A 14172-nucleotide genomic window follows, 5' to 3' on the forward strand; every position below is an offset into this window, starting at 1 on the left:
CCTGGTAGCTCAGCTGGTAAAGAATCTGCCTGCAATGCAGGAGACCCCACTTCGATTACTGGGTTGGGAAGATCTGCTGGAGAAGGGATAGGCTACTCACTCCAGTATTCATGGGCTTCGCTGGTGGCTCAGATGGTAAAGAATTTGCCTGCAGTGCAGGGAGACTTCGGTTTCTTCGCTGGGTTGGGAACATCGCCTGGAGGAGGGTATGGCAACCCACTCCAGCACTCTTGCCTAGAGAACCCCCGTGGACAGAGGAGCCTGGTGAGCTGCAGTCCATGGGGTCACAAAGAGTCAGAGGTGACTGAGTGACTAAGCACAGCGCAGCCTTAATTTTACATTTTGCATGTTTATAGATAGTTCAGAAAGGGATCCCCTGCATGTGTGTGCGCTGTCACGTCTGATTCTTTTGCCACCCCATGAACTGTAGCCCACCAGTGTCCCCTGTCCTGGGATTTCCCAGGCGAGAATACTGGAGTGGGTTGCCATTTCCTTCTCCAGGGGATCTCCCCAAACCCAGGGATCGAACCCAAGGCTCTTGTGTCTCCTGCATTGACAGGTGAGTTCTTTATCACCGACATACCCGGGAGGCCCGCACTACACACTGCTGTATTTAAAATGGGCAGCAACATGACCTGCTGATAGCACAGGGGGACTCTGCTCCATATTATGTGGTAGCCTGGATGGGAGGGGAGGTTGGGGAGAATGGTTACATAGACGTGTATGGCTCTGCTCTGCACCTGAGCTATCACAAGACTGTTAATCGGCTGCACTCCAATATAAAATAAAAAGATAAAAAAAGACGCTGTTAATATTTTTAAAACACAATGCTCTTTATTCCACAAGTAATATGTGGTTATAAAATATTCAAAGAAGACAGAAGAATATAAATTCCCTTCTCTCCCCACCATTCCATCATTCATCTCAGAGATAAATATTTGAACATTTTCATATATCCATAAACACAGGTTATTTTATGTAAAAGAGATTATATCATTTCCCATCTACAACTTATTCTTTTCGGTTTATGTGTCTTGGATATTTTCCACATCTGCACATTTAGATCCATGCCATCCCATGGCTGCATACTCTTGCATTGGATGAAGTATTGTAATTTGTCAGCCAGTCTTCTTGAAATGATATTTAACTGGTTTAAATTGTATTTGTAAGTTAATTCATAATTTGCTTTGCAGTGATCTCCTAAGTACGAATTGTATATGCCTAGTTAGGACATTCTTGGGTCAAAGCCAGCTCTTTGTGATGACCTTCTCAGACCGTCTACCTGGGATGGATAAGGGGTCATATTTTTTCCTGCGTGGTAGGTATTTTAATCACCTTCCATCCAGCTATTCATGACACTTCACCTTGGCAGAACATGTTAACATTTTCAAGTACCTTCTGTGCTTCTCACTGATCAATGTATGGATTGCTTTGGTTCACATGTTTGAGCCTGCAGGACAGAATAGTCCACAGCTTGTCTGTGGCTGGATCACCTCTGAGTCTTCTCACTCCCGGCCCAGCGGTAATGCCTTTGAATGTAGGGAGGACAGTCCTTGGAAGTTAAGGTCTTGTTAAGTGGGAGGCTTTGCTGTGTCTTTTCCATGTAATTCCAAGCTGACTCTCACTCATTTTCTTCTTACTGAAGGCTTCGAGTTCAGTAATTTTCCAGTTTATTTTCCACTGACCTGTTATTAATGCAATATGTTCCATAAATGCATGTAGATTTTTCATTGCAAAAGGACATCATGACACTTCCATGTCTCTTTGTGCAAATCTTAAAAAAATTATTTGTTAAAGCCTAGCTTCAGCAGCTCCTGGAAGCTGCTGCTTTCAGAAAGTACCCGAAAGGGCTTTGTTTATTGGAGCATGTGGTTTACTGTCCTGAGAAGACCAGACAGATCCACTCCCAGTGTTGCTTCTCCTCCCTGGCTTCACTGAAGGTGGGATTAGTGAAAAAGAAAGTCAGTGATTCATTCATCCATCTGTTCCTCTGCTCATGGAACAGATAAATGGTCATTGAGTGCCTCTTGTGAGCCAGGCATTGTCAGTTTATTCTGAGAGGTGTAGACATTAGTAAACTTACCGTAATATCAGAGCTCCTTACATTGCCTAAGACATTGGGCTTACTTTGTATATGGGTGTATGTGGGAAGCATAAAAAAAGAGTTAAAGGCTGGGGAAGGGGCTTCCCAGGTGGCTCAGTGGTAAAGAATTTGCCTGCCAATGCAGAAGATGCAGGTTCAATCCATGGGTTGAGAAGATCCCCTGGAGAAGGAAATGACAACCCACTCCAGTATTCTTGCCTGGAGAATCCCGTGGACAGAAGGAGCCTGGTGGGCTACAGTCCATGTGGTCACAGAAGATTTGGACAGGATAGCAACTAAACAACAACAAGGGCTGGGGAAGGAGAGGAAAGAAGAAGAGGTGACATTTTAAGAAAACATGAAGCAAGCATGCTGTCAGAACAGACTTAGCGAGTGCCCTCTTTGAAACGTTTCTTGGAGAACTGGGATAATTATCATCATGTGTAGGCAGCCTCATAATATATAATATCTTAATGTTCTAGGGATCAAATAAAACAGTTTTATGATCAATGGCATGTCTGGTTGAACTGGAGAAATGTGTGAGTGATGCATCAGTCAAGGGAGGACCCCTTGGTTTTCTGACACTGTGTTATATGGATATTTAGAATCAATCATCTTTAGTGTCACTCACACAGAATGAATTATAGAACCGTAGAGTTCAAATAATTCATAATTTTCAACATCTTCCTCTACATCAAGCATAATTGACTACAGAATTTTCACCCCAGCAAGATGGAGAAACATCCTCAGGAGTCTCTGTGTCAAGGTGGGGCCACAGACTAGCTGGCACTCTGTATAGAGTGTGTATTAGCTGAGCATTTTTTGAATAAGAATTTATTCTAAAAACTTAAATTGTATTTAATATCCAGAACTTATCCAGAACTTAGAATTTAATAGTAATGATTACTACTAAGAGTTATATTTAAATTTCCTAAGCCCTTTTCATTGAAGAAGGGTGTCTATTTGTAAAATGAGCATAAGAATCTTTATGGCACACAGATTTTATTTCATTTTATATATATATGCATTATGATGTTTTGCATAAACAGAGGATACATAACAGGTTTGTTGAGAGGGATAAAGAAGATAATAAATACAACTTTGTTTAGAAACTCTTGAACACGACAGTTGCCCAATATTGATATTATTATGCTTCTCATTATTATATTCTGTAGCCTTAAAAATATTTTAGGATCCAGGAATTGAATGGATTTTTCATTCTGTTTGTTCAAATTGTGGAATGTGTACAGGTCAAATTTTGTTTTTAATTTGGGTATAGGTGCTTTACAACGTTGTACAACGAAGTGAATCAGCTATAAGTACACACATGTCCCCTTCTTCTTGTCTCTGCCCTACGCCCCATCCCGCCCCTCTAGGTCATCACAGAGCCCCGAGCTGAGTTCCCTGTTATGCAGCAGCTTCCCGCGAGTTGAGCACATATGTCAGCCCCAGTTTCCCTTTAATGCCGCCTGTCCACAGCGGGAGCACCCTGTCGTCCTCCTAGCCCAGGGTTGGTTCTAGACCTCACACTGCAGCAGCCCACGCTGACGGCTGCTCATTTCAGAGTATTCATGTCAGCATGCATGTGTGCTCAGCCGTGTCTGACCCTTTGTGACCCCCTGACCGCAGCCCGCCACACTGGAGCGGGTTGCCGTTTCCTCCTCCAGGGCCCATGTCCGCAGGTCAGTGCTTATCTCAATCCTGTTTCTGGGTGAAAGCAGAAGTGAAGAGCTGGATTTAGGAAGAAGGTGAGCCATTCCTTAATGGTTGATGCTTGAGGTCCCAGAGCTTTCCTTGTCCGGGAGCCTGACCTGTTGAAAACATCAGGAAGTTAGATGAGGCACTTCAGTCACTCTTCTGCCCTTCACATGGGCACCCTGGCCCGTGAGGCTGAGTGGCCACACAGGGGCTGTTTGGGAGAGCATCTTGGTTACAAGAGGCTGGAAAATAGAGCCCTCCCTGGAAGTGGCTTTAAAATCCCTTGGAGCTGAAGTTTAGCAACTGACGCTGTGAAGTGAAAATGAAATTTAACTGAGCATTTGGTGAAGGAAAAGTAATTTATGGGCTCTAACATGAGAAGCCCTGGGAGTAGGCATCCTTGCTCACCACGGACACCTGTGATGGATGCCAGCCCTGTGCCTCGGGCTGCAGTGGACTCTTTGAAATGGCATAGTAGGGGCTTCGCAGGTGGGCCTCATTTGGTTAAGTTACGGCTTTTGCGAGGTTCTGCCGTGTCTTTATAGTCTACCAAGGAGAAGATGGTAAATCAGTGTAATTGCTTCATCCCTAGGCACTTTTATATTGTAAAGCAAAGAGGTCCTGTTAAGAAACTCAAATTAACTTGGGCTGTGGATACTATACGGAGAGCCTCTTTGAAAGCTGCTTGTCATCCAGCTCGGTGGTTTATCACGGAACAATTCCATTAGAACCTGACACTTGCTCTCGTGGCACCAAGACTGAGGATCCCTCAGGAAAAGAGTTTAACCCTTGGCTATGCAAAGCTGTCATTTATCTGTCATCTCTCTGAACACTCACTGGAGCATGTTTACGAGAGAGATTTGGAGCAGTCGTCATTTCCACCAAGATTGAAATGGAGTCGGGATTCAGTAAATAGTTGGGAAACAGTCAGTGTCCAGGCCCATCCTGCAGCAGTGACCTGGCCCTGCTGGCCCCGTTATAAAACGCACTCACTGTGGTATTCTGTAATTCTCAAGGGGCTCACTGTACAGAAATCATCAGCTGGAGTATTAGTTAATTGCTGGTGCTGACTCACTTGGCTTGCTTATTCCAGTTCTATTTTATAGGTTTTAGGAGAATTCTTATGGTTCATGCATAACCACCAAGGGGGCTTAGCAGATCTTGGAAGAATGAACTGAAATTGTCACGATCTGAAAATGAACACCCTTCTGCCTGACATTTACTAACAAAAGATGGGGGCACTATTTGTCAAAGTCTGTCAGTGAGTAAGTTCCCTGGGGAGCCACGCAAGCCGAGTCGAAGAAGTCAGTCTCTGGTGCCAGACGGCCTGGCTTCAGACCCAGGCGTTGCTGCTCACCGGCTATGGGCATTGAGCCTCTCGTTTCTTTGTGGGTGGATGGAGAAGTCTCTTGGGATTCTAAAGACTATGAAATGAAATAATGCATGTGAAGTCCTTCCTACAGTGGCTGTGTAGAGTAATAAAGGGGAATTGGTATTAGCAAAATTTAATCTGGGCCTAATGGGTCTGAGATGATGGTACAGGTCATCCCAAAAGGCTAGTTTTTGTTGAAATATTTACTGGCTGAACTTTTCTGTGCGTGTCCGTTACTTACTGACTCCCTTCAGTTTTCTAGTTTCACAGAAGCTGTGGTGCAGGAGAGATTATGGCACAGACCAGCCCCAAATCTCTTCCCCTTCTCGTAGAACAGGCTGGCAGCCCTAAGGCAGAGATCTGTAAATTCCCTCAGAGTTCCAAGATTGAATTAAGATTGAGACACCCTTTTTGGTCAGAGACACACAAGTAAGGTTGGGCTGACCTTTTCAAAATATCCATGGTGGAAATAATCATGGGGTTGACGCTTATACTTACAGAGCTTATGGTGAGCCAGGCATAGAAGTGTGGGGGGAAAGTAGGGTGAACAGGCATGGGAACTCGGATTCAGTGACTCAGAGTGAAAAGCCTAGTATTGGTGAGCAGGGTCATAGGGGTGTTCTTCAGGGTTTAAGAGTTCGTAGTATGCACTGTTGACCAGTCCTGATTCCCCAGCAGGGCTTCAATCACTACCCTACCTACTGCCACCATCACAGTCACCACCACCATCACAGTCACCACCATCAGTCACCACCATCATCACAGTCACCACCACCATCACAGCCATCACCATCAGTCACCACCATCATCACCATCACAGTCAGTGCCACTGTAATCACCACTGTCACCTCCATCGCCTTTGCAGTCACCACCATCATTGCCGTCACCATCACCACCACCATCGCCCTCAGTCACCATCATCACCATCACCACCATCGCCATCAGTCACCATCCATACCATCACCATCACCACCATCACCATCATCACCAGTCACCATCCATACCATCACCATCACCACCAGTCACCATCCATACCATCACCACCATCGTGATCATCACCATCACCATCATCACAGTCGGCGGCACCACAATCACCATTATCACAGTTATCACCGTTACAGTCACAACTGTCAGAGTCACCATCAACACCACCAACACCACAGCAGCTACAATAACTCAGGGCCTTCCTCTACCCCATTTGGGAGGATCCTTGCTTCCTTACCCATCTCTGTCTCCAGCCACATCTTTTCTGCCTGACTTGCCTCTATCACCTACCCACTCCCTGACCACCTTTCTGCCCTTCAGTCCACCAGCTCTGACTGCGGACTAAGAAAGGATTTTGCAAGTAAACTTCAGCAACCTTGCTTTTCTCTGATTTAAGGAAGGATTAGTGATCTTTTAGTATTTGTTTTATAAATAACAAGAGCTGTTAATTAGACTCATTAAATTTAAAGCAATTGTTGTAATTTTGGAGCTTGGTTTCATTTCCTTAGTTACACACGGTTGCTGATGTTGCTGCTCTAAAGAGCAGGAGCGTGTCTGTGGAACATCCTTCCCCCTTCGCTTGGGCTTCTTCTTCCCGTTGACCCTGTGCTCCAGCCCACCCCCCCGGGGCGTGTTAGCCCCGTATTCCAGGGCTGTCCACATCCTCAGACAGATAAGACTGTCTCCTCTGTGGTCCAGCTGGTTGGGGGAGGCCCTGATGCAAACTGTAAAGAAAGGGCTAGTGAGTCTGGGTGCCCGTTCATTCTCCCCTGCATCTACCCTTCATTATTCACTCCCAACCAGGCCCGCTTTCAGGAAGAGATCAAATAAACTTATTTAGGGTGAGGTAGCTTAGCAGTGGAGCAAAGCCAATAAACGAAACTTTGAATGTGGAATTCCATCTGGTTAAAGATGGTGTGGTGAAGGCAAATGTCACCTCCTCCAAATACTGTCAAAGGCCCCTTTCTCATTTGTGGGTCTTCTACTTCCTGGTCCTCTTCCCTTCCCTCTCTTCCATCTGCTCCTTTGAGACCCAGCTCGAAGGAGATCTCATACAGGAAGTGATCCTGGCTCCTTCTCAAGTGCCCCGATCACAGGATGTCAATATCCTCTGCTAGAAGGGGTCCTCTAACTACTGTCTGAAGGAGAAAATAGCCTCCCTTTGTCTCACTTGCCCTGCTCTGCTTCGCTGCTGCTTATGTTCCCAGCTGCTCCACCCTGGGTTTCCAGACACCAGGGTTTAGGAAATGTGGCCACTTCTTGGTTCTTAGATAGGTCCACTTCCATGGATGGACATGAAGAGAGTACTTTGGACGTAGGTTCTTCCACATGGTGTCTTCTTCATGACACTGTTTAGACAAGCAAATTCTTATCCTAAGTTCCTCGATCTTTAAAAAAGTGAACCTAGGAATATCTTCCATCCCTGTCTTTCTCCAAGGGACGTTGTAAGGATGAAAGGATATGTATATGATACGCTTTGAGCTCAGTGGAGGGTAGAAGCCTGAGGCTCAAAGGTATTACTGCTACTTATTTCCATGCTGTCACCAGGTAATGGAGGATGCATTAATTATGGAAATGATAATGTCATATTGAGGCGTCTTTTCCTCCTTAAGCAGCACAATTGACTTTGACCAGAGCCCTACAAAATCCTTCAATTTATAGATTAAAAACAAATATATGGGAAATTATCGAATATGTTTTTAACAGTGTTTTTCATTGACTTTTTTTTAAATAAGTAAGTCTTTTAGAAGAAGTTGATTAAAAATCTTCATTTTGTGGGAATGATATGCATTGGCAATAAGTAATAAATAGTACCATAGCAGTTGACTGCCTTTACTTTCATGCAAAATAAATAAATACATTTGGTGACATGCATTTGAGGAGTATAATTCCTGTAAATGTCAGGGAAACAAGAAACCGCCTTACAGATGATAGAGATTTTACCGTCTGCTGGTAACAAAGAGACGTGACACATACCATGAGACTCTTACTGAGTTTCTGTATTGACATGCCAAGCATCGGAATTCCCTGTGACTGTCCCCAGGGAGGCTGACCTGGCTTTTGGCACGTGGAAAAGCAAATGGCCCGACCCTAGTGTTGCTGGATGGCAGAGTGGGGAAGAGGGCTGAATTTTATTGGTGCAACATCAAGAGAAATGTACTCTCTGGGGTTGTGAGAGCCTTCCCAGGCTTGCGTTAGAGGAATGGTGGAATCACCACTGGGCAGGTACTGTCTATGAATCAGACACTCAGTCTCGGTGGAAGAGAGAGAAGTGCAGACGCTTAGGGAGAGGTGAGGGCTGGCAGCTCTAGACTTTCTGTTCCCGTGACCTCTGTCGGTTGATGAGGGGGTTGTGGTTCTGGTTCAGGATTAAGGGAGGAGGAGGTGGGTTCCTGGTAGGAGATGCTGAATGAGCAGTGAAAGCAGTGCTTCCCTCCCCAGGTGGAGAAGAGAAACCTGAGGGAAGGCAGCCAACAAGGATTGCCTCCCTGGTGAGGTGTCCATCGCCCTCCTCTCGGAGGAGGGGGAGGCGTCATCTTGGGTCATTCTCGTTTCATCCGATGGCGTGGAGGGTACGTCATGGTGTCCCATGAAAGGTGGCCAGTGCATTTGTGTTAGTGGCTTATGTGGAGGAGGTCCTGAGGGCATTCAGTCCTCTTTGTAGGAAAGCCAAGGCTGGACGTGCCTGCGGGACCTCGTTAGAGAACTCCAGCCAGTGGCAGCCTGCATCTGCGAGCACCTTTGGGTATCTTTACGCTTCAAGGTGTTTGGAAACAAGGCAGGTCTGCCTAAGGAGGAGTGCAGCGTCTTACCTCCCTCTTCTTCATATTTGGGAGTGACCCTTGAGCCCAGAAATGCAGTCAGTCGGATACCTGCTTCATCGATGTGGCTTGTATCCTAATGCCTTTTTGTTTTTTTTGTTTTAATTAATTTATTTTGCTGCATCTTTAGTTTCGGCATGCAAACTCTTCATTGTGGCCTGTGGGATCTAGTTCCCTGACCAGGGATTGAACCTGGGCTCCCTGCATTGGGAGTGCAGAGTCTTAGCCACTGGACCACTAGAGAAGTCCCTTTAATGCCTTTTTCTTAAACGTACAAGTCTCGCTGCAGAATAGGTATGGTTCATTTTTTTTTTTTTTAAGTATCTTTTTTTTTTTTTTTATGCTAGCCAAACATCAAATCCCCCTTCTAGGAATTTTTTTTAAAAATATTTATTTATTTGGCTGCATCGGGTCTTAATTGCAGCAGACAGAGTCGTCATTGCATTGTGTGCAATCTTTTGTGTCCGTGTGTGGACCCTCTAGTTGTGGTACATGGGCTTACTTGCTCTGTGGCATGTGGGATCTTAGTTCACCAACCAGGGATCAAATCTGAGTCCCCTGCATTGCAAGGTGGATTCTTAACCATTGGACCACCAGGGAAGTCCCTTGAAGTGTAACTTCTGTATCGTCATTGCTACACTCTGCATTGTTCCTGACCTTTACATTGCATCACAAGTCCTGTTTGGACTCCCCTTGGGCCGTGATGTCCTGTGTCCTTTCCTCCAACCTCTGGGGAAAAGCTGACAAAGGCATGCGCACTTAGGAGCCGAGGGCTGATCAGGTGTAAAGTGTTTTCCCTCCTTGTGGTGTCTGCATTTCTTACAGGGGTGAAGACATCCTAAACCAGAGGAATGACTCTCTAGTTGTGGAGTTTCAGTCGTCAGCCAGCAGATGCAGGAGGTATCACAGTGGGTATGGGGGCTTCGTAGAAGCCCGGGGAATCATCCTGAACGACCACCTGCCTGCTCTGTGTTATATCAGTCCGCTTCATGCATCCCACCAGTCTTCTGTGTTTGGTTAGCCTGAGTTGGCTGAAGACAGCAAGCATGTCTGTGGGAATCTCTGTGCATGGGGGGCACACAGTAGGTGCTTCACCCATGGATGTGTGCATGTGATGCAGGCATGTGTTTCTGAATGCCAGTGCTGGTCCAGAAATGAGCCAGTTCACTGGAAACCTGCACTGCCTCTCTTGGCTCCTGCCCACTTCATGCCCAGCCATAGCATGCGTTGTGTGTCCTCAGAGCAGCCTCCATCAGAAATCCACGGTGTGTCCACAGAAGTCAGGCCCAGGTGTCTGCTCTCCCCTGTGAATCTGAAACCTGGTTGTGTGAATGGGTGTCATTCCCATCCCGTGCCTCCCTTATGCCCGTCACTGTCACCAAAGCCACCCTGAGGAGTCCCCAGTTACTATAGGGCTGGAGTGGTGAGCCTCACTGTGGGAAGACTAGGGTCCCAGCCTCCCTTACGTGAAGGTCACTTCTTGGACTCCCAAACCAAATAACTTTGGGTAATGTACTAAGGATGAATTAAAATGCTAATAGGCTACATGTTCTGGGTATTTTAACCTTCCCTGATCTGAAATTTAAATGAAATGCCTTAGGTGCTCTCGAAGTCTTGCCAGAAGCACATTGAACATCACCCCTTTGACAGCAAATTTAAAATACATCCTGGTCTCACGGGCAGAGCTGGGAGGATAAGCAGTATTTATTTTATGATCGTTTTATTTGCATCCTTTACAGCAACATGACATGCATGTGCTCTTTTACTCGAGATAGCAATTTAGCTAAAAAAATATCCCAAACCTCACTTATTTTTTTGTTTTCTTTGAACCCTCGAATCCTCTCATTATAACAACATTTGATAGCAGTACATTGGATTTTGGGCACCCGAAGCTGTTACAAAGCCCTTTTTGGAGATTTCCTTCATGTTTAACCCTTGTGACAGTACCATGAAGGTGCTGTTTTATAATGAGGGCTGCAGAGAGAGCGATGGCATGACTTTTCCATCATCACATCACTGGTTAATGGCCGGATCACGGTCAGGAGGTGGCTGTCCTGGCTCCCAAGTCCAGCCTCTGTCTCCTAGACTGAGAGGGAGGTCTGAGCAAAATGACAACAAGGTCACTTTAACTGCTGGAAATGCACACAGCACTTGTTTGGAGGACGTGGTAGTGCCTTACAATGGGTAGTTCTGTTGTCTACACGGCGGCCAGATTTCTCTGTCTACTGAGCTGAAAAAACAAGTCTGTTTCCTTCCATCACTTAACGAGTCACTTCCTTATTATTAGTTGAATTAGCCCCTTTATTTCCCCCTCACTAAGAGGAAGGAACACTATTTTTTTTCCTCAGTCCTTCTAGTTATCAGGTTTCTGGTCACTTCGTAATTACATCTTGAGGGAATAGATATTAATTTTCTTGCACAAAAAGCCCGAGTTCCTTGATGACACACCATGATTCAATTTCCGTCCTCTCTGTCGTTGCCTGCATCCCTTCCTCTTTGCACATTTTTCATGGTGAGGAAGAGTGATCGTGTCAAATATATCAGAAGGAAGGATGGATTCGGGAGGGGTTTGACGACTTGACTGATTAGCAGAGATCAGAAGAAGGCTCATAACCGTGAAAACCACTGCAGCATGGAGTTTTAACAGCTCTTTGGGGATCTAGTTAATGAAAGAATCACCACAGAAACACAGCCATGGAAAAAAAAGGCGGGGGAGAAAGAAAAGAGCAGACACATTCCCATATAACATTCTGGGGCTATGTCATAAGAGGAAATACACTCATAATTTCTATTTACACATTGCTGTAATTACCGTCTGCTTTAAGATTATTTTCAGCCTTTTCCTGTCAAAGTTGCATAGGTACTCCCTCTTTCACGTGTTAGGAGAGAGGTCTAGTACTGGTTGCAACTTGTCCTGAAGATTTTTCTTCCCTCCTGAAGAGTGGAATTCTAAAACACCCTCACCATACTGCTTGATTAGGCTGGCTTTCATCTGGTCCATGTTCCCCTTTACCATCATCATTTCCCGGTGAACCAGACCTCTGCACTCAGGTGAATGTTATATTGGTCATTACATTTAATTTGTGTGTGTGGTTATCCTCTTCTTTCTCCCTTATGCAGTGTCTACGAACCAGATAGAAACGTGTTACGGAGGAAAGAACGAGAAAGAAGAAACCAGGAAACTCAGCAGGACGATGGCACATTTAATTCGAGTTACTCCCTCTTTAGTGAACCCTACAAGGTAGGCGGTTTCCACTTGTTCTTCTTCACGCCCTCTTTCCTCCTGCTTAACCCCATGGAATGGCAGTTTTGACTACAGGAGCTGGCCAACTCAACTTGAGACAGCTGAGCCCCTAAATATGCCCCCCCCCCACACACACACAATTTTGGTGTCTCTTTCGTGTGTCTTTACTGGCTGGTCCCTCAGTGAAGTACAACTTTTATTGCAGATGGACGTCTGCATGCTGTGATTTTTATCCATAATTGACTTCATCTCTGCACTGACTTGCAAAGTCAGTGCTGTTTGCTGTTTTCTAAACTGTTAGGAAGCAAGCACTAAACAGAGGTTGGGTTCCGTATCTGTCACAGCTTGTACTAGGAGCAGGGTACTTGATATGGTTCATAAGAAAAGAACTGTTGGTTGTTTCTTATTTCTGCTGAAGGCCAGAAGTACAACCTCGCTTCCAAAATGAAATTCTCTTCCCAGATTTCACTCACATCTCAGGCTGCTTGGAAGTGAGCATAGTTCAGGCCGGAGCTTAGGGCAGATTGAGCACCCTGGTGCCCCCTTAGTCTGCTGCCCAAGGACTGCTGGCGGGGTGACGGACATGGTGCTGTGCTCTCTGGCTCCTTCTGTCTGTCCCTCTGGGTTTCTGATGAGAATAATTGTATATTTAGATGTTGGAAGTGAAACAATTTGAGCCAAATCTGGACTTTCAAGGAAAATTTACAGTGGAATGAAAAAAAGAAAGGAAAAGGAAATCCACCCCTAAGAAAAGCCTTAGTCCAGACCATTTGGTGACGTGGTGATAGTAAATTTCCTGGTTTCCTTGGCTGCGGCCCAAGACCAAGGAGAGATGCTTCACTCGCCCGTGCTGAGGCCGGTAGCAGTGGTCCAGCTCTGGTGAGATGCAGAGAGTAGACAGATGTCTTCAGAAGCACCGAGTCTGATCCAGTCTTCCTGCTCTCGTTCTGAATGTGGCAGGTCTGTCTCTTTGAGTGATAAGGACCTGTTCTTCCATCATCCCCCTGTGTTTCCATGATCTCTAACAGAAGTGTGGGTGTTGTGTTCTCTCTCTAGACTAACAAGGGGGATGAGCTCTCCAACCGGCTCCAGAACACTTTAGGCAATTACGATGAAATGAAAGACTTTCTCACGGATCGATCAAACCAGAGTCATCTTGTGGGTGTTCCCAAACCTGGGGTTCCTCAGGCTCCCGTGACCAAGATTGATGAACATTTTGTGGCAGATTCAAGAACCCAGACTCAGCCAGCATCCGTCTGCAGCACCACATCCGCCCCAGCAGCCGTGCCCGGGCAGCAGAGTAAGCGGGGCACCGTGGGCTGGCAGAAGGCTGGGCACCCGCCGTCCGATGGCCAACAGAGAGCAAGTAAGCACGGACACAGGACGCTTGATCTGAACAGATCTGCTCACCCAGAAAATCGTAATAAAAACCCCAGCCCCAGTGTGTCAAGCCCCTCCTCCTCATCTTCCTCTTCTTCTTCTTCCAACTCAGCACAACAGGGCGCTCTCAGGACCTTGCTTGGTGATGGCGTTGGCAGACAGCAGCCGCGGACCAAACAGGTGTGCAATGTCGAGGTGGGTCTCCAGACCCAGGACAGGCCCCCTGCCATGGGAGCCAAGCATAGCGGCAGTGGCCACTGCGTGCAGAACTTTCCTCCCTCCCTGGCTTCGAAACCCAGCCTCGTCCAGCAGAAGCCTACCGCCTATGTGCGGCCCATGGACGGCCAGGATCAGGCACCCGATGAGTCTCCGAAGCTGAAGTCGTCTACAGAGACTGGCGTGCACTGCTTGTACAGGGGCGTCCCGACCGCCAAGTCAGAGTCAGCCAGGGCCAAGGCCAAGCTGTCCAAGTTCGGCATCCCCAAACAAGGAGAGGTGAGTCTTCTCAGCACCACGTTGGCGCATCTGGGTCGTCCGAGGGCTGACCTGACAGCTCCGAGTTTCCCTCCCTGTTTCTTTATGTCGATGT

The 14172-nt window shown here is 46.4% G+C and overlaps 1 protein-coding gene across 1 annotated transcript in view; it reads left to right on the forward strand.

The window, feature by feature from the left end:
* Nucleotides 1-14172, forward strand: part of AFF3 (ALF transcription elongation factor 3) — a 558198-nt gene that overhangs the window by 80298 nt on the left and 463728 nt on the right. The window contains exons 3-5 of the mRNA XM_065929723.1: nucleotides 12080-12200; nucleotides 13260-13569; nucleotides 13696-14078. Coding sequence (XP_065785795.1) covers nucleotides 12080-12200; nucleotides 13260-13569; nucleotides 13696-14078 — 814 coding nt within the window. The remainder of the gene's footprint in view (nucleotides 1-12079; nucleotides 12201-13259; nucleotides 13570-13695; nucleotides 14079-14172) is intronic.

The sequence above is a fragment of the Muntiacus reevesi genome, chromosome 3, assembly GCF_963930625.1.
Source record: "Muntiacus reevesi chromosome 3, mMunRee1.1, whole genome shotgun sequence".
NCBI classification, from domain to species: domain Eukaryota; kingdom Metazoa; phylum Chordata; class Mammalia; order Artiodactyla; family Cervidae; genus Muntiacus; species Muntiacus reevesi.